Source organism: Esox lucius, chromosome 1, assembly GCF_011004845.1.
Source record: "Esox lucius isolate fEsoLuc1 chromosome 1, fEsoLuc1.pri, whole genome shotgun sequence".
In the NCBI taxonomy this organism is placed as follows: Eukaryota; Metazoa; Chordata; class Actinopteri; order Esociformes; family Esocidae; genus Esox; species Esox lucius.
In genome coordinates this window covers 30,955,692-30,974,360 of record NC_047569.1, presented here as the reverse complement: position 1 = coordinate 30,974,360, position 18,669 = coordinate 30,955,692, and the positions used below count along the sequence as shown (strand labels likewise).

General features: G+C 44.7%; 2 protein-coding genes across 4 annotated transcripts; one reads left to right on the top strand and one right to left on the bottom strand.

Moving 5' to 3' along the window:
- The first annotated feature begins 841 nt into the window (after window positions 1–841).
- esrrd (estrogen-related receptor delta) lies at window positions 842–8,340 on the top strand. 2 transcript variants are annotated; one of them, XM_010891967.4, is made up of 7 exons: window positions 842–1,041; window positions 1,408–1,823; window positions 3,081–3,197; window positions 3,387–3,497; window positions 3,703–3,864; window positions 4,893–5,162; window positions 6,706–8,340. In XM_010891967.4, exons 1-7 carry the CDS (start codon window positions 857–859, stop codon window positions 6,948–6,950), a joined length of 1,506 nt encoding a protein of 501 aa, XP_010890269.2. In that variant the 5' UTR covers window positions 842–856; the 3' UTR covers window positions 6,951–8,340. The 2 variants fall into 2 exon arrangements, with proteins under 2 accessions (XP_010890269.2, XP_010890270.2); XM_010891968.3 differs by lacking the exon at window positions 6,706–8,340 and adding an exon at window positions 6,498–6,668.
- On the bottom strand, window positions 7,701–16,934 carry shkbp1 (SH3KBP1 binding protein 1). 2 transcript variants are annotated; one of them, XM_010891964.4, is made up of 17 exons: window positions 16,734–16,934; window positions 16,233–16,286; window positions 14,811–14,856; window positions 14,627–14,700; window positions 14,330–14,388; window positions 14,145–14,225; window positions 13,876–14,046; window positions 13,662–13,752; window positions 13,362–13,552; window positions 12,793–12,908; window positions 12,411–12,498; window positions 12,155–12,271; window positions 11,583–11,771; window positions 11,185–11,340; window positions 10,814–11,095; window positions 10,592–10,724; window positions 7,701–10,482 (listed from the first exon to the last, which is right to left on the bottom strand). In XM_010891964.4, exons 1-17 carry the CDS (start codon window positions 16,811–16,813, stop codon window positions 9,771–9,773), a joined length of 2,640 nt encoding a protein of 879 aa, XP_010890266.2. In that variant the 5' UTR covers window positions 16,814–16,934; the 3' UTR covers window positions 7,701–9,770. The 2 variants fall into 2 exon arrangements, with proteins under 2 accessions (XP_010890266.2, XP_010890268.2); XM_010891966.4 differs by having other exon boundaries at window positions 11,583–11,753.
- Window positions 16,935–18,669: the final 1,735 nt, after the last annotated feature.

The window sequence follows — 18,669 nt, the reverse complement described above, 5'->3', positions numbered from 1 at the left end:
CGGACTGACCCCAGTATAGAGAAGTCAGCGGAGGAAGTGGTACACACTAAGGTAGCAGTACCCGGGTCCACTGTTGGCATCCGCTCAATGCCTGGGGTAGCTCTGTAGCGAGTTTTGTGCTGACTTATAATAGAGAAGCAATTGCTCATCCCACAGCTACCTGGTGATGTATGTTTTGAATCAAATGCTCACTGGCTGAAGTGCGGGGCAGCCATTATATACTTAACACTTGTTCTGTCACCGATATGCTTTAAATTTAAGCTTTGTGCTAGTGACACTTTGTTGTGAAAAACAACAAATACCTGGTAGTGAAGAAGATGACATGTCAGGGAATCTGGTCTGTGTGCTTTCTGGTGAGTCCTCAGGTTTCACGAGGAGCCTTTGTTATCTCTGTTTACACCAAACAGCCGGATACCAAACAGTACCATAGAGAACACTTGGTCCCACAACACCACAAAGATGAGGGATGGCTGAGACTGGAAAACAGATGAGCAAAGGGGAAAAAATTATAGTAAAATGCACATTATGTCAACTTAGAAAAACAAATGGAAAAAGGGTAGAGTGTTCCATTATAAGCAATCAGGTTTCCTTTGATCATCTCACTGATATCATGTAGTCACAAAGAGGGGAAACTGTGTAAATCCTCTTTTCACAAATATTGTTGTTTGTACTTTGACTAATGTATCATGTATTTATGTTTTCTTGTGTTTACTACCCACCTCTGTCAAGTGTCCAATACAATAGACAGAGAAGGGAATAAAGCCATCAATAAAGATTTGGCACTTGTCAGGATTAGTCAGTCAGGCCACACCCCTTTCTAATGCACGAAGCTTCAAATAAACCTGCAGCTATAATTATGGCCCTCATCTCCGTGGTGTCCTCGGTCTGTCACTACCTATCTACCTTAGCTACCAAACCAGGACACTGGGATAAAACTACTGAATCGACGACTATATTTCCTCTACTGGAGACTTTCTTCCTCATTATGGATCTAAAGGATTTTTGCCTAAATGAGAATTTCCACTTCCTCAGCCAGCACAAGTAAGGATGTTTTAGACTTAAATATTTCTTGGCCATTTATATTCGGTTTAAAGTAATTAACAACTTATTGTCATCATACAAGGTATGGCTATTGACGTACTTTTTTCTGTAACTGCTGTTCATCTTTTTTTATATTATTAAAGTAACGGAAGCTATTATTAAAATACATTTGTAGAATAACTAAAGTTAATTTCCTTCGTGGGAGGTCCATGTTGTGGTCCTTGTAGTTAGTAAATGTTATACAAGCAATTTGCATGAAACAGAGGAACCACAGTTTGAGGTTCTTCGAATAGGCTTACACGTAAATAATACTATATAATTTAATGTAGGCAATTTTTGTCGTGTTCATCTTACTCGTCTCGGTAGCCTACCCCACGACACCGACGACGCTCCTTCTCCGGATGATACATGTATCAAGACGGATCCCCCCAGCCCGACCTTCGCCCTAGACACCAACACGCCCTTCAGTCCCAGCTCAGATAGCAGTGGATACAGCGTATTCTCACAAGGTCACTCACTAGACCCGGAATCCCCGAGTTCGGTGAGCAGCGGCAGCGGTGTCAGCGCGGCACCGGACTCTAGCAGTGCATCTCACTTTCGCTCGGAGCGCAGTTTGACGCACTCAGCGCACATTGACTCCATCCTAAAATGTGACTACCTGTCGTCGCTGGGTTCTGGACTGAAAAGGCTGTGCCTAGTTTGTGGCGACTTTGCGTCAGGTTACCACTACGGAGTAGCTTCATGTGAGGCATGCAAGGCTTTCTTCAAGAGGACAATTCAAGGTAAAAAAAAAAAAAAAAAGGACAAAAATGAATGTTTTTGTTTTTTCGAACAATATAAACCAGCAAATTAAGCAGTTGTCTTAGTGTACTGGGTGCTGTGTTCAAGTCGTGCGGTATGCGAGAGGGCACGTGTGAACGGCCTTAGCCTAGAGTTGGGACATTGCAAAGTTCTGGGTCTTAATGAATAAAACGATCAATAATATATTATAGGGGTTGAGCAAATTAGGCTGATTTCCAATAGTTCTGTCAGGCAGATCAGCAATGGGATTGATTTTCGTGTGAAGAGTCAATGTGTGTGTTTCACAGTTGTTGATAGCCCCAAAAATACTATATTTCTGTATGGGAAAACAGCTTATGTAGTCCTATATTAAATAGTTTAGATTTTAGTTGAATTCTAAATATTGGGTTTTCTTGCTTTCTAAAATAAGAGAACATTATGTTAAAAAAAAATCCAAAAATAACTGATTCATGATAATGATCCAGTGGTATCTGATGCACATAGATATTCAACGGTATTTAATTGTACCTACTTTTTCATTTATCAACTTACTTTTCATAAAGTATTTATTTAGCGACAGTAATCATCTAAAAGCATGAAAATTCTGGTCAAAATGCTGTTCTTGCACAGGTCACATAACACAGGTCACATTTCAGTTGAATGGCACTGTGAAAAGGTCTCTATCTCACGTTAAAGGCTTGCAGCTGATATTTGGTAACCATTAAGTCAGAGCCTCATATCCAGGGGACAGGGGCGGGTTTAGGATTGAGTGAGCTCATCGATCGAGGGCCCTTGTCCCCAAGATCACGCTGAGATCCACTCCTGATTGTCTTGGTATAGACGGGCTCCAAAAATATGTCAATATTCTATTAAACCCCCTTTTTGTCATGTGTGAGCCCAAACTTTTTAACACTTGTGGTGGTCGATGGGCTCAGTGTGACAAAGCCAATCAATATCTATATTTTGTCTGGGATTCTATGGATTACTGTGTGAAAGCTCAGGGTGCCATCAAAAACAGAGGCAATTTACTTATCTGACACAGTTTAACTCAGTGACCCACCAGATGGCCTGGGTTAGCCATGGTGGAACAACTTAAACACACTTTGTTTTTCAATCGGACAAGTTTACCTCCGCGCCATCACGAATGCACCGCAAGAAGGTTACCGCCAAACGTGGCAGAACCACATATGCTTGCTGACTGTTCACCTCCAGGTTTGGGGGGGAGGCGTAACAAGGCCTGGGTCTTTGCGTGTTCCCAGGTAACATCGAGTACAGCTGCCCCGTGGTGAATGAGTGCGAGATCACCAAGCGTCGCAGGAAGTCATGCCAGGCGTGTCGCTTCCAGAAGTGCCTGCGTGCCGGCATGATGAAGGAAGGTGAGGCTAAACTGGCAACTCATTCTTCTGTTTCAGCGGAGTGTCTGTGCCGAAACCCACAAGCATTCCCGACCAATAAAAGTCATTCGGCCTTATCCAGAACCTCAGGCGTTTTCATTTCTGAGTCCTCACTGATCGTTCGCCACGGAAGCAGCACAATCGCTGATACTTGCTTTCGTGTCCCCAAAGGAGTTCGCATGGACCGAGTGCGAGGAGGCCGTCAGAAGTACAAGAGGAAGGCGGACTCTGGCCTGACCCTTTACATGAAAGCCCCATATGCACAACCCTTAAAGTCCAATGGTGAGTGTCCTCTGTCGCGCAGCACTCACACACTGCGGTCATGCTTCAGTTCCTTGTTGTTGCTCTTTTTATAAGACTCAGTACCTGTACGAGCACTTGGTGAAAACCGCTGATGTAAAAAAAGGGCTTCATAAAATACATATAACTGTTGGTCACAAACCAGGAGAGGGGCAGGCGTGTGTTACTAATATGTCCTTTTCCTCAGGAAACAAAGTGATATCCCAGCTCCTCTTGACAGAGCCAGCCCCCCTGTGTGCTACTCCTGACAACTCAACCAATGACAATGACCGAAAAGCCCTGCTCACCCTTTGTGACCTACTAAATCGGGAACTCCTGGTCATGATTGGCTGGGCCAAGCACATCCCAGGTATTAACGTTGCTCTAATGCCATTCTGACTGATCTACTTATCACCCTGAGAGATTGGAGACACCTTTAAAGAATTACAGAAGTTTCTGTGACTTCTGTCCTATCCTGAACTTTTTACAAAGACAAAACAAAAGAATTGCTTAACAGGTATTTCTATTCAGTGCGATATGAATGCCTTATACAGGAAGATTCACAGTAGTCAGACGAAGGGGATGAAAAATACAGGGATTTTGGTTAACTTTTAATGCTGATGTCATAAAAGCCACCCCCGCCAAACCGCCTGCTGTAGATACAGGTTAAATAACATTGTGTAAATGTATCACAATTGATGCAATGTGGTTGTGATGCTCTCTGACGACATCTGTGGAGCCTGGCGTTGTCCTCCAGAATATGACCTCTATACTTTAATATCCGCCCAACTAAGATTTTTCCATAGTGCCAGCTAATTGCAGGCCATCATTGTAACTGAAATACTTTTTTCTGGCCTAAGCTATCCATTTTCAGATATCCATGGTAGCCAAGATGTTGTTTGCTCTTCCTTTGCTCAGGCTTACGTGCATCAACGACTGGTTGTGTTCCATATATTGGACCGTTGGTGACAGACTGACAGATTGCTTTGACCTATGATGTGGTTAGCTGACACTTATACAGGCATTGTAAGATCTGTCAAGAATCCAGAACAACTGAGGAGAGGAAAGTGCCCATGTGCATACCGAGTCTGTATAGGGCTAAAATGAGCCACGCCCCTTTTCCCATGGTTATGATTATAGGAACTGGACACCACTGTGATCGGGCGACGTAGGCCTTAAGGGTTCGGGTCGTTTTTGTTGCTAGAAACAAATAATGGTAAAAAAAAATTGAAATGGAAAATGTTTATAATATACTAATATAAGTTTTCATTTTGCATTGAACAAAAAAAAAACTAAATATGATTAGATAATAAGAGGGAGAATGAACTTTCCCGTTAGATGATGGATTTCGATACATGCAACATATATAGTAATACCATTCCACCTTGGTCCTACCAGGCTTCTCCACTCTTTCATTGGTGGACCAGATGGCTCTGCTGCAGAGCGGTTGGATGGAGACTCTGGTCCTGTCTGTGGTCTCTAGATCTCTGGGCTACAGTCAGGAGCTGGTGTTTGCTGAAAACCTGCTTCTGGATCAGTCCCAGTGCCGTGCGGCTGGACTCTCTGACCTCTACACTGCCCTGAGACAACTGACCACCAAGTACCAGCAGATAAATCCCAGCCAAGAGGAGGTGGTCACTCTTAAGGCGATGGCCCTCGCCAACTCAGGTACTAACTACATGGCATGCACTTAATATCAAGTTAGATGTACATTTATTGGCCCTGAGGCATGCTTAACGGTTGGTATGATGTTCTGCTTCTCAAGGGCTGTGTCGTTTTCCCCTAAATGGCTTCTGGCATTGCAGCTAAACCTTTGACTCATCTGTCCAGAGCACATTGTTCCAGTAGTTTTGGTGTGTATCCATGTGTTTTTGTGGCAAACAACAGTTGTCTCTTGATATTATTTTTAGAGAGTAGGGGGGCTTCTTCCCTCCTGACCTTCCATATAGACCAAGTTTATGCAGTCTCTTTTTGACAGTTGACTCCTGCACTTTGACAGTGATTGTGACAAGATAGGCCTGTAGATCCCTGGATGCTACCATGAGGTCCTTTGGTTCTTATAGAAATAGATGCTTATAGAAATATGCTTTTAGATCTGTCAACTCATGGGCCGAATTTGGTAGGACCTGTCCAATGCAGATTGCCAGTGGTCTGGAATGTCCTCCATTTTGTAGATGATCTCTTGTAGAGTGGAAGCATAACAAAGCCGACTTGAGATTCATGAAACAGTGACTACAAATTCCCCATCCTCAGGCAGCCCCACATACGAAGAGGGCATGTGCTCCTCCAGTACTATTTAGAGTTGGTGTGTTTCACAGGGTCTTTCCCTCAGGGGGTTGTTCTGAGGTCAGGTCCCCTGGCAGCACAGGGCTGTTAAATTATGGTCAATGACTTGAAAAAGCAACTGCATGCATTGACTTCTGTCAGGGAATGAATGAGTGGCTAGACCCCAATATTGGCAAAATGTCCTTCACAGGTCTGGTTGTTTGGTAATTAGATTTTGTACAGCATTAAATGTCACAGCATATCAACCCTCCACTTAGAGTCCAGGTGTTAACAACATCTACACAAGGATACAGCTAAAACATCCTTTCAGTAGGGGTCTGTTTTCTGAACGGTAGTGCCCACAAAATACTTACGTGGTAAACAACATTTATGCATTCCTATTGATTAATCATTATTCAACTAACTCGGTTCAAACTGTCACTCTACCAACCACCATGGCAGAGAAGGGAGGTCCAGACCTCTGCCAAATCTGTCTCCTCTAAGCCCCCCCAAACCCCAACCCCCACCCCCAGACCGCAGCAAGTGGAAACTGATCAATACCGCAACAGTGAGGAGGGGTGCTTTTGCCCTCAGCCCTGATCAATACATCCATCTGCCTCACAGCCCCCTGCAAATGATCACAGGAATTCATAACTCCATTAGAAGGGTCTGGTCACTCTGGGTCAGTCATATTGCCCGAGGAGAGAGCCCTTGTTTTTACATTTAATGTCCGTTTAGGAAAAATGAGGGTCGGCTGCATGCCAACTTCATCTTGGCCCCGTCCATTATCCCTGAGTGGAGAAACAACTGGGGTGGACAATGGGATTTCACATGCTGTCACACAGAAACAAAGGGAGGTCTAACACCTTTTCCGATTCAACCCACAGCAAAATACAGACAGCCCCGTGTTGACCTTGTCCCCGCTAACCCCTCGCTACCTCCTCAGACGCAGAGAACCTGGAGAGCACGGAGGCGGTGCAGCGTTTCCAGGACGGGCTTCACGAGGCCCTGCAGGAGTACGAGAGCTCCCAGTACCCGGCGGAGCTCCACCGGGCAGGGAAGCTGCTGATGACCCTCCCCCTGCTGCGGCAGACCGCCAATCGGGCCGTGGACACCTTCTGTCGTCTCCACCTGGAGGGCCGCGTGCCAATGCAGAAACTTTTCCTTGAGATGCTGGATGCCAAAATATGAGTGTTACACCTCCCGATGGCTCCCAGGGAGTGTGCCAGGGCGTGTAGGGGGACGTAGGGCCCCGGGGGGGGGGTTGGGTCAGAGGTTCAGGGGACCGGGTTGGTCACTTTACACCGTGGAACCACACTGATGAGAGCTGCGTAGAACTGTTGAGTGAAAGCACTTGTTTCTCATTAGGTTTAAAGTCACATCTTGTAGATTAATATATTTTTATACTTTTTAAGGAGCGTGTGTAAAAAAAATTAACAAATATTCTGTCACAGGGATTTTTCCAGCCATTTTATTTAATTGATGTAAACGGATGTGACTTGTGAAACGTAGCACATACAGTAGAACAATGTCTGTTGACCAAGTAGCTGCCCTTTAGTGCAAAGCTGTGTAAGACCGGCTGCATTTCCATTAGGACTGCTGTAATTACAAACAGCCACCAATCAATCTGAATCAACTGCCTTATACTGTACAAATACTTGTATTTATGTATTTATTACGACTGTTGCACAAAGACAAAATGCTTTCATACTAGTTTGTATGCATGTGATTAAAAGTCATTATTCAACATGTTTAGTGGGATTTAACGAAGTGCAAATGTGTTTAAAGACAAATAATATAGTCATAAAAACTAGAAATGAGATTCACCAATACTGTATACAAAATGCACAAACAGCAGGGAGGGAAAAATGGCCCATGTTACATGTTACCAGGTCTTGCCAGTGGAACCAGTGAACTAAACATAGAAATGGAAGCACATGATAGTATTGAGATAATGCTTTATTTAGCTTGTGACAAAGTGTGTAATAATGCTGTAATAATAAAAAAAAACAAATGCTACCAAAGTGAGAAAAACAAAAACAGAAGAGTTGGACATGACAGAAAACAGAGGAAGACATTTGAACAGCCTTCTTTTCCTGACCTACTGGTGTTCAAAGTCCTGGCAAACAGGTTGCCATATTCACTGACTGGTTATTTTTACATTGCAACATAGAACATTCAATACAAGGAAAACAAGCTAATATACCATAATAGTAAAAAAAAAAAAAAATTATAGTGGTTCAGAAAAAGCACAAAGGGATTAACCTCTACCTGAGTATGGCAGCATGGCTATTGTCAAGTTAAGGCACTCGTAGAGCTAAACTAGAACATACACTGTGTCTTAAGCCAATTACAAATCTTTACCGATGCCTCCACAAGTTGCTATTCCTCCCAAAATACACGCAAGTAAATGGGTTTTAAATCATAATGGAAGATATAAAACACTTGTGCCTAAGGCACTGGATCCACATCTTGGGAAATAGTTAATGATACTAAATGGCAATATGCTAGGGAGATGCAGTGACTTGCATAAATGCTGACACCTTCTACTTTCTATGTATATAACATTGAAAAAACTGAATTGAAGTCAATTGTGCTTTTTGTGTTACTGATTTACCAAAAGATCTTATAAACCGTTGGAAATAAAATTCAGAATGTTTACAAATTAAAAAAAAGAAAATAGTTCAGCAGTTGCATTTGGCTGAACAAATCACATGTGACAGACTCAATCTTTGAAATGGAGATCTACATTTATTTTTTTTAATAAATCCTTCCACTGTATTCGAATACATACAATACTATGTAAGGTCCCTCAGTCAAGTATTTACTTTGAATCACAGATTCAACGATAAAGAAAATGTCCAAATGTCCCAACAAAAGTAAGATCTCAATATCAGCAAAGGTTTTGTTTATGTTATGACCCTAAATGCATTTAGTTGATTAACATTATAGCCTTCTAGTTGGCCAGCATTGCATAATCTGGTGGGGATTTAACAATTGTATTTACACGCAACAGCGTATGGTGGTTTAGTTTTCGTGTTCAATTTGGGGTAAATCTAAAACACTGCATCACTGGTAAATGCCACCTTATTGTCAATCAAGGTGGTGGCTGCATCATAGCATGGGTCTGCTTGACAAGAGCAAAAACTGGGGAGTATTTCAGATAAAGAGGAATAGGACGCAGAATCCTGGAGGAAGGTTACGTCTTCTTCACACCAGAAACTGGGGGAGGAATTCCCCTTTAAGCAGGATGACCAACAACACAAGACCAAATCTATACCTGAGTTGCTTACCAAAAAAAATCTGTGAATGTTGCGGAGTGGCAACAAGTTAAAGTTTAAAATCTTTCTTAAAAAGGTAAACATTTGAAAATTAGGCATGACCCCCAACATCGACATGGGCCAAAATATGTTTTGGGAGGGAATAATAGAACTCATTTTGCACGATGCAGATGTGCAAAGCGTTTAGAGGCTAACTCATTAAGACTTTCAGATGCAAATCACCGCCAAAGGTGTTCCTCAGTTGTTTTTTTGGTATGTCTTCTTTCTCTTTAACACAAAAAAATGGCAAATAATATTAGATGAAAAAGTACAAACGGAGTAAAGAGGTATGTAATCTACTGTATGAGCTCAATGATAAAACATCAGAGCACAATATTTTAATAGTCATCAGCGGTGTCCTGTACAACAACCGCTCCATTGACAGTGTGTAACAACACGCCTGTCGATTCACTTTTAGGTGTAGAACGTCAACAGTAGTCGCACTCTCACATCCTTACATTTCTCTCGAACACAAATCGACACAAACTACGCAAAGTTTCTGCCTGAATGTTATAAGGTGACACAGTCACATTGCTTTACCCAAATTCAACCTTTATACTTCAGACGCCAGTCAAACGTCCTTCATCCCAATGAGGTCTCTAGGCGAATACTGACAGAAAGATCAGATAATTTAGAATATTTTCAACCTGTCCTGGCATGAAATCTACTTACAGGCACATTACTCAGATAGTCAGAAGCTGGTCTCATTCATGGGGGGTTTAGGACTGATGGGGGACGCAGAGGAGGGGCTCTCTGGATTAGCTGCTGTGGCGTCAGAGGCCGGGACGTCGGCAGCAGGAGAGGTCCCCGCGCAGCGAGGGGACACAGGGGTCAGGGAGCGGGTCGGACTGACCGCGGCACCGGGGGCGGGGCTTGGAGAGTTGGGCGGGGGCCGGCGTGGGGACGACAGTGAGGTCGTAGAGGGGAGTGGCACAGAGGAATCCGCCGGGGGAACCGACAAGGAAGCCAGGGTTCGCAGGCCCAGTCTGGCCTCCAGCTCGTTGCACACAGCCAGGCTGCGCCGTCCGCCCCCGTCCGCCCCCACGCCAGAGTCCGAGACCTTGGCCAGCTCCTGACAGCGCTCCACAAAGCTGCCCCTGCGCACGCCCCCCACGCCACTGTCCCGGTCCTGGGGAGAAGCGTTGCGGGTTCGGGGGCTCCCGGAGCCGCTAACCCTGTCCTGAGGGGTGGGACAGCCAGGCCGGGGACTTCCGCTACTGCTGAGGGAGGCCTGGCTGAGGCCCAGGTGGTGGGTCGGCAGGGCCAACCCTGCCACATCCCGGGGCTTGGCGAGAGTGACTGGAGGAGCCTGGCGAGGCATGCTAAAAGAGAAGGGCCCCGAGCTGCTCAGACCTCCTCTGCAAACACGCTCCCTGGAGCTCTCACTCAGCTGGGACTGCAAACTGTAAAGATGAAACAGAGAACAAGCATCAGCAGGGGGGGCGGTGTTATGTGGCAGTACAGGGACCTGCCTTGTGTCTTTGGCAGTACCAAAGACGGCGAGCAGCGTACCTGCAGGTGGAGGCGCGGGGGGTGGAGGAGTGGGTGAAGGAGGCAGCAGGGCTCATGTCAGGGGTACGGGTCAGAGCGAGGTCGCACTGGTCCAACAGCTCCAGGAGCTCTTCTTCTGTGGGGCCGCCGAGGGCTGAGGGACCCAACCAGACACAGCTCAGTATCTACAACACTTTCCTATGTCACCCGAAATGCCATGAGAGTGGCGCGGGAATAATTTACCCCGGATGTCCACTTTGCCGGCGATCTCCATGGCCGTGGTCAGGTCCCACATCTGGATGCTGCCGTTGGCATGGCCGCTGAAGAGGTAGCGGCGCGGGCGTGAGCCGATGCGGCTGGAGCCCTCACACTCGTGCACCATGAAGGAGGTGATGGAGGTGCCGTCCACGGAGCGCACCTCACACACCCGCTTCCCGTTGGACGAGAGGCGCACGTAGAGCTTGTCGGTGTCCGGGACGACCCTCTGGATGAACACCTGCTGGTCATCCCTCTCTCCGTACGGCCCTGTCACACGGGAGCAACACTCACTCACCGCCGAATTGCACCTTTCAATTACACACGGAAAGCAACGTCCACGGTCACCCCGCGCTCACCTATCTCAGTGCCAGCGGCGCAGCCCCCGTGCCCGTCGGTGTCTTCCAGGGAGAGGATCTTGAAGGAGGTGAGGGGAGTGGAGCCCGGCTGGGTGGAGATCATGCCTCGGAAGCGGGTCACCGTCCAGGTCCGGACGTGGTTGTTGTCAGCGCACACTGACGACACGACACAACAGTATTACCGGGCCGGCCCGAAAACAGCTCCGCGGCGGACGTTTGATAATGAACGCAAAGGAGCAACGGTCCCTGCTCGTTTCGCTGTATTCCTGCGCTAGTCGCCGTACACAAATCAAGCCTAATGCATAAAATTTTTTTTTTTATAAATGTGACTTACAGGCGGGAAACAGCTGAACAGAAATCACAGAAGAACAGGGAATCTCCCAGCCCATCGGTCTCACCTGATATGAGGTGTTTCTCAGACAGCATGATCTTGGTAACAGGGCTGCGGTGGACAGAGAAGGTCTGGAAGAGCTGGGGTCCAGAGCCCACCGTCTCCGGGTGCTGTACTATCACACGCACCGTCCCGGAGCTGGTGCCGTAGGCGATCTCGATCCAGTTGCCGCTGTCACCTGATGACACATTGGGGACTTTTATCCCATACACCATTTTAGCCTTCCATGCATGCAGTATACAAAGAACATATCAAACCCTAAAGGTCGAAGGTTAGACATAACGACGGGACGTTAAGGATAGGTGACTGAGATCAGGGGAACGAAGTCAGTGGCGAAGATTAAAATCGGGCCAAGACTTCGCAATACGCCGTCACGAGCCACAAAACAATCTGCCAGCTGTAACCACTGCCTTTAACAAGCAACTGCTAACTGTAACATATTAGTAGTCATGTCAGACATTATGTTCGCAGTCTCATGTGCCCCAGGCGTCTTTGAACAGCCATGACTCACAAATGATGATCTCCTAATCCTTAATAAAATGTCAAACAGATTTGCAGTGAAAAACTGAGCAGACTTACTTGTTTTGGGAGTGAGGTAGACACTGAGGGCGGTGATGGCGTCTTCTGTAGGGTCACGGTACAACTCAGTCACCAGGAGGTCATTGTCCTTCATTCTTAATGGAAACTTCTGGACATCTGTGGGAAGGGCCCACGCGGCACATGAATGAACTAGCTCACATTGTCAAGTATCCAAAACATGAGCATTAAACATATTTAACGACACCCCCCCCCTCTAAAAGAACAAGTTGCATGTGGAAACGAGGACGTCCTTTACCTATATAATAAATGGAGCCATTGTTACAGCCCAGAATGAGGAAGGAGCCGGCCGTATCGTAGCTGTTAATGGGAACAACATCTTGATTCTGAGAAGCCAAAGAGAACAGGGAACACGTGAACATGCGGTACACTTTACACGGGAGTACGTTCCCACTGACATGACAAGTGCAGATAGGTCAGCACGCCAGTAGAACACTTAAGTACATTCGCTTCATTGTTGTATACGTGTCCCTTCTTTTCATATCCTACGCGAGGATCCGGTACGCAAATTAACGGCGTATATTAACAGAGTTCTGCAACCAAATTCTGGTGAGCCGAGCCCGTTAGACAACGTTCCATTGACATGACGGGCCTCCCACGTGGTAGAAACGCCACCGTACCTGCCAGTGTTTAGTCACTGCATTCCACACGCCCACTTTGCCTGTGTGGCTGGTGGCAATCAGCTGGTTCCCGACAAAGAAGAGGGCCTCCACAGGAACATTCAGACTGAAGACACCTGGAGGGAAGCAGGAACAATGAAGCATGATTGCATAAATACCTGCAGCCACCTGAAGAGGTCTCTTAAAGTACTATGAGCGAAGGCAATGATGCTGCTGTTCTGGTGACTGAATAGTGCATTTGAATACAGGTGTCCCCAGGGTCTGGGACAATTCCAGTCAGTCCAAACTAACTGATATTTTATCATTACAAAAGCATTGAAAACAATTGAAATTCCTGCCGTTATTTCACAAGTACTTCACTGTATGAAAATGGAAACATTGTGACTACACACACGGGCAGCAAAAATAACAGTTTTTTGGGGTTAGTGGAGTCGTGTTCCAGGGTGGACAGCACAGTACTGACTGGAGTTGAGTCCATCCCTGGTTGTGTCAGTATCAGTGCTCTCTGTAATAACTTCCAATGAACTTTGGTTACCTCCAACTGTGCATTCTCTGGTTGACAGACTGACCTATCTCATTGCCATTCCCGTCAGGACAGATAGTCCAGAGGATGATCTCCGTGCCCGAGGCCACCGCCACCATCTTATCGTTGTCCCCCAGGGAACCGCCCATCACCTTGGCATTCAGGGCCACCCTGTCAATCACCCAGTCCAGACGAGGACTGGTGAACACCTGCTGCCAGCCTGTGGACTCCTTCACCCTGTGGGCAGAGGACAGCCAGTGAACACCCCCCCACGGTCCTTCATAACCACGCAGGACAGACTCCGTAGACACTGGGGCAGTCACAACTGGAAGTCCTGTGACGTTACCTGTAGCAAACAACAAACTGGGCGTAGGCCACGGCGATCCAGTTGTGGTGGCCACAGACGATGCGGACCATGCCCGGGTCGGCAACCTGAGCTGTGTGGAGACAGAAACAGGATCAGGTGTGGGAGACGGTTGGCACTCCTGTAGAGACACCGCACGCAGGTGGATATCTACAGAGCTAGTGAATACTGGGAGGTGTGGATCCCATGGCCTTACCACCACCGATCCTCTCCTCCACTATGGCTTTGCCCAGTATGCCGGCGTTGCCGAGGTTGGGAGGCATGGTGTTACTGCGTCTCACCGGGACCCTCTCCATGGACATCGCCCGGCCCCCCATGTACTGAGGCCCGGCCACACTGTGCCTGTTCCTCCGCTTCGCCGGGTACACTGGTCAACGGGGGGAGACGATCATCAGGACACTCAACTTTAAACTTGGCACAACAACTGGCTTGTCCCGAGGTCAGGCGGAATCTGGCTCAGTCTACCTGGAGGGGGAAGGTAGCCATTGAACAGCACACTTCCACAGGAGGACCGGTCCAGTTCGTCACAAAGCTGCAGCTTACGCACTGAGGAAGACCACGTCACACAGGAGCAGAGGACACGTGTCATACACAGGAAAGAGGGCCTTCATTCACAGCTGTGCGTGGCCTGCAAGGGGCTACGTTCTTACCCAGTGGTGTGATTCCATAGAACTCAGCCTCATGCATCAGCAGATGCACATTTATGGACCTGAACATAAAGGGTTAAAAGAAAAAAAACATTATAGACAAGAGAATGTTTGGGATTGTGTTGTATGTACATAGCTTGCAACTATCCTGGAGAAGGTCTGTTGTGTTTCCACCCGCCCGGCAAATGCGCTCTGGTTGAATTGGTAACAGCATGAGTCATGTATTGTTACAGAACGTAATCGCCTTAACAGACTAGTTCCTGGGATGGTGTAAACAAATGCTAATACAGGAATATTTACCTGGGAAATAACTCTTTAGTGCGAAGGAAGTTCAGTATGGGAGTAAAGAGAGATGGGTCGCGATCTATGAAGATCTATAGGAGGAAATCAGCACAAACAAACGTGTTAAGAATGCCCAAGTTGTTGCCAATATCCGCTATCTGACACACAATTTAGGTTATTTGATAAATAACAGGAAGCTTACCGCTCCAGTTTCATCCTTCAGGGTTGAGATCCTTCCACTTAAAAGGCTGACAAACACCAGTCACAAATTTTAGACCATTAATCGATGAGTTTCAATAAATTACCAGATACAGTCGCTATGTCCCATTGTGTAGGTAATCAATGAGTTTTACGGAGATTACACTTTTGATTATTCATAAAAAAATATATATATAATAATAAATTAAATGTCATAGTGCAGAAGAAATAAGTACACCTTCAGCTTAAAAAGCTGCAGTTTCCCCTGTTGGCTGAAATAATGTAGGTGTAAATGTCCATCAGGATTTGAAATCGAGTGGGAGGAATCTTTGGCCACACTTCTTTCCATTACTGCTTCAACTGTGGCATGTCCGAGGTCTTTCTTGCGTACACGGCATGCTTCAAGTCCCCACAAAACACTTCCAGATTGAGATCCAGCCTTTGACTCAGCTATATCTAGCATACCACTCAATTTCTTATTTTTGAGCCATTCTGTTACAGCTTTGCTTGTGTGTTTTGGATCACTGTCCTGTTGCAAGGATCCATGTCTAGCCTAGCTTTTCCTTTCAATAATTTTCTGGTACAATTTGGATTCCATGGTTGACCAAAAGATCACAAGTTGTCCAGGCCCTTAGGCAGCCCCAAACCATAAGAACACCAGCACCAAGCTTTACAGTTGGTATGAGGTTCTTCAGTCCAAAGGCACTGTTTAGTTTTTGGAAAACATTGCCTATGGCATTGCAGCCAAACAACACCTCAAATGTCAAAAGCACACCATTACAGTATTTTTGGTCTTTACCCAGTAATTTTGGTCTAGATATTTTCTAGCAGACTTCTTCCTTCCAAACCTCCCCATGAATGCTAAGTTTGCACACTCTCTTTCTTACAGTTCACTCATGCACTTTGACTGTGCTTGTGGCAAGAGAGGCCTATAGTTCCCTTGATGGGCTTAGAGACTTTAGCAACATGTTTCGGTCAGCCTTTCCCATTTATTTGGTGGGACAACCTGTCCTGGATAGATTGCCAGTGGTCAGGGACTTTCTCCATTTGTAGATGATCCGACCGACAGTTAAGAACAAATCTGACCAAGTTTCTAATCAGTATGGAAGTCTGGACCCTCCCAAGCCACATTCTAATTATTTTCTTATAATTTCCCGTTTTGGGGCACCACATTGTACCTGATAGTACTGTAAAAGTAAGGGTGTACTAAGTTTTTTCTGAATAAGGAAGATACATTTCAGTTTATTTTAATTGCATAAATGGCCTTATTTTTTATTGTTACATTTTTATTTTAACTAATAAATGTGGTTGGAATTTACCTCAATTATCCATGCGTCCAAATATGTAAAAAATAAATAAAGGTTTCCGTGTGTGTAGCTACTAAAAAACGGAAATTAGCTAGTTAACAACAGTAGCATTAACATACCTTGAGAAAAATGAATCTGGTACCCATGTCAGTGTCTGTCTGGAGGTGCTGAACCTGAAACAAGATGATAACTGAAATCAAACGACTAAAACGTTAGCTAGCTGAAGTCAGCGTAGCCTACTCACCAATGTCAAATTTGATCAAGAAGTTCAGGTACAGTAAACTGTCGTGAGAAACTAGCTAGGCAGGGTAACGAGTAGTGCAAGTTAGCCAGGTTGCTAGCAGACGTAGCTAGTTTACGTATGGATTTATTCTTGTTAACGTTACACACTGGCTAGTTTTCTATATTACCTTAATCACAACGGATGAAAAGGATCATGTAGAGAGCCATGTGTTTGCCCAAAAAATGCTGGTTTGTTAGTACCGCCAAAAACCTTTGTATAAAGCTAGCTAGAAAGTATCCACTCGACGACATTTGTCCAGTTGTGCCGGGCGGTAGGATAGCTAACGATATCCATTATTATCGTAGGAGTTAGCTAGTTAAGATATTAGAGTCCTCACCTTTTTCCTCCAACATTTAAATGGATAATATCTCCGTTCCTTGCCATATCAGCAATACAGTAAGCTGTGGGAATGGTCATGCATTACCCACAAAATAAATATTGGAATTACTCCATAACAAGAAGTGGATAGCAAGCTATCTGACGTTAACTAGTCATACTACCCAAAAGCATTTCGCCTCAACTTCCTGAATAATCCCAATCAGCGATCTCTTCCTTACTCTATGGTGTCCCCGCCCACAGCGGAAATGGTCACGGCTATGGCGCCACGACCAGTTCTGGAGTGCTATTACAGAAGCAGGTTGGCCAATAATTGTAGTATACAGATTATAAAACGTATAAAGATTATGAAGGAAGGTTCCCCTTCTAACCTTCACCTTGCTGAAAGCATATTTTCCGCATTATCACTCCAAATCAAAGCATTGTTAGCGCTCTGCATATAGTGAACTGTTACAGTGTTAACCAGTTTTGATTTTATAGTATGTAGTCATGCTGTAGACTAAGTAGTGATAAAAAAAATATATAATACTAAATCATAGACAGTATATTTTATAACAGCTCTTTAAAATTATGCAAAGAGAATTGAACATAAGAGCAAATATTTTTCTCCTAAACACTGAACATGCAAACAAAATTATCAACACTGTGTTTTTTTTCAATATCACAATTTGTATTTATCAATTCAAAGAAAAGACTGTACATACAGTCAATGATTTTAAGTTGGATCTGTTTATACATTATCATTCATTCATTCGCCTTTTCCATGTATGTGTGTCACCCCATTATTTTACAGTGATTGTATAGTGGAGGAATGAGACTTCAAAACATGCAAAGCAGTATTATAATAGGGACTATGTATTTCATGCAACTTGTTTGTCCTGATATTGTGATGTTTTCCATAAATTTTGTACAAATGAACCATTTTTCTCAATACATTTGTTGGAAAAAAGTGATTTCCATTGTACATTATTTCTTTACAGAAAATACTTTAAGCAATTACATTTTGTACAGGTCATCAAGCTGTCAAACTTTGCAAAATATCCCTTCAGTAGTTCCCAAAAAGTGGTGCTCTAGGGTCAAAAGTCAGAAAATGAATGGCAGGTGTTGAACATTGACTGATTCAAATCTTTGTTGAAACTAGCAATGTTATTATTCCATCAAATTAGATTTTTTTTTTAATTCATAAAGGCGTTGGAACACAGAATTCATAATCGTTGATTAAGTTGTGAAAACGTTCATGAAGGAAGAACTCCCAGGGTTTATGCACATCACACCCTAATGACCAGTTATGCAACAATCTGGCAAAACTAAAACATAAGGTATGTGTAGCTAATAGAGATGCATTGTTTCAATAATAGGATTACTTTCACCAGCCTGCCTGTGACAAGACAATGCTTGTCTGTATATTACCTGTAGGTTACATTACCTGTAGGTTATAAAATTGTGCTTTCTGTGTATTAACAATGTCCAGCTGGTTTGTAATTTGGAAGTCTATAAGCTCAAATTGCATCCAGTGAAACAGAAAAAGTACAAGATAACATGGACCTTGGCCATGAAAGCGTACTTACTGGTCCATATTTGACTACCGGTTATCTATCCTGGTAGAAGCTGGATGACGCATTCATATTTGGATATAATGCTATGCAGCCATGTTTGTAGTGTGAAACTTGTGTTCTTCATGCACCATAGCAGGAATTTCATGTGTTTGTAACGTATAACAAGCAAGACTAACTGGAATGTCAAATATCTCATATCATGATTGAAAATACACTCTCATGCTGTTCAGGCCGCTGCACTTAATGTTCATTACTGAAAATGAATTTTTTCTTCAGTAGTCAAATAAATACATTCCCCTGTCAGACCCTGAAGCACCACTTCTCCTCAGGCAATAGCACTGTGCAGTCGGGGAGGATTAGAGTGCAGTCTGGGAGGATTAT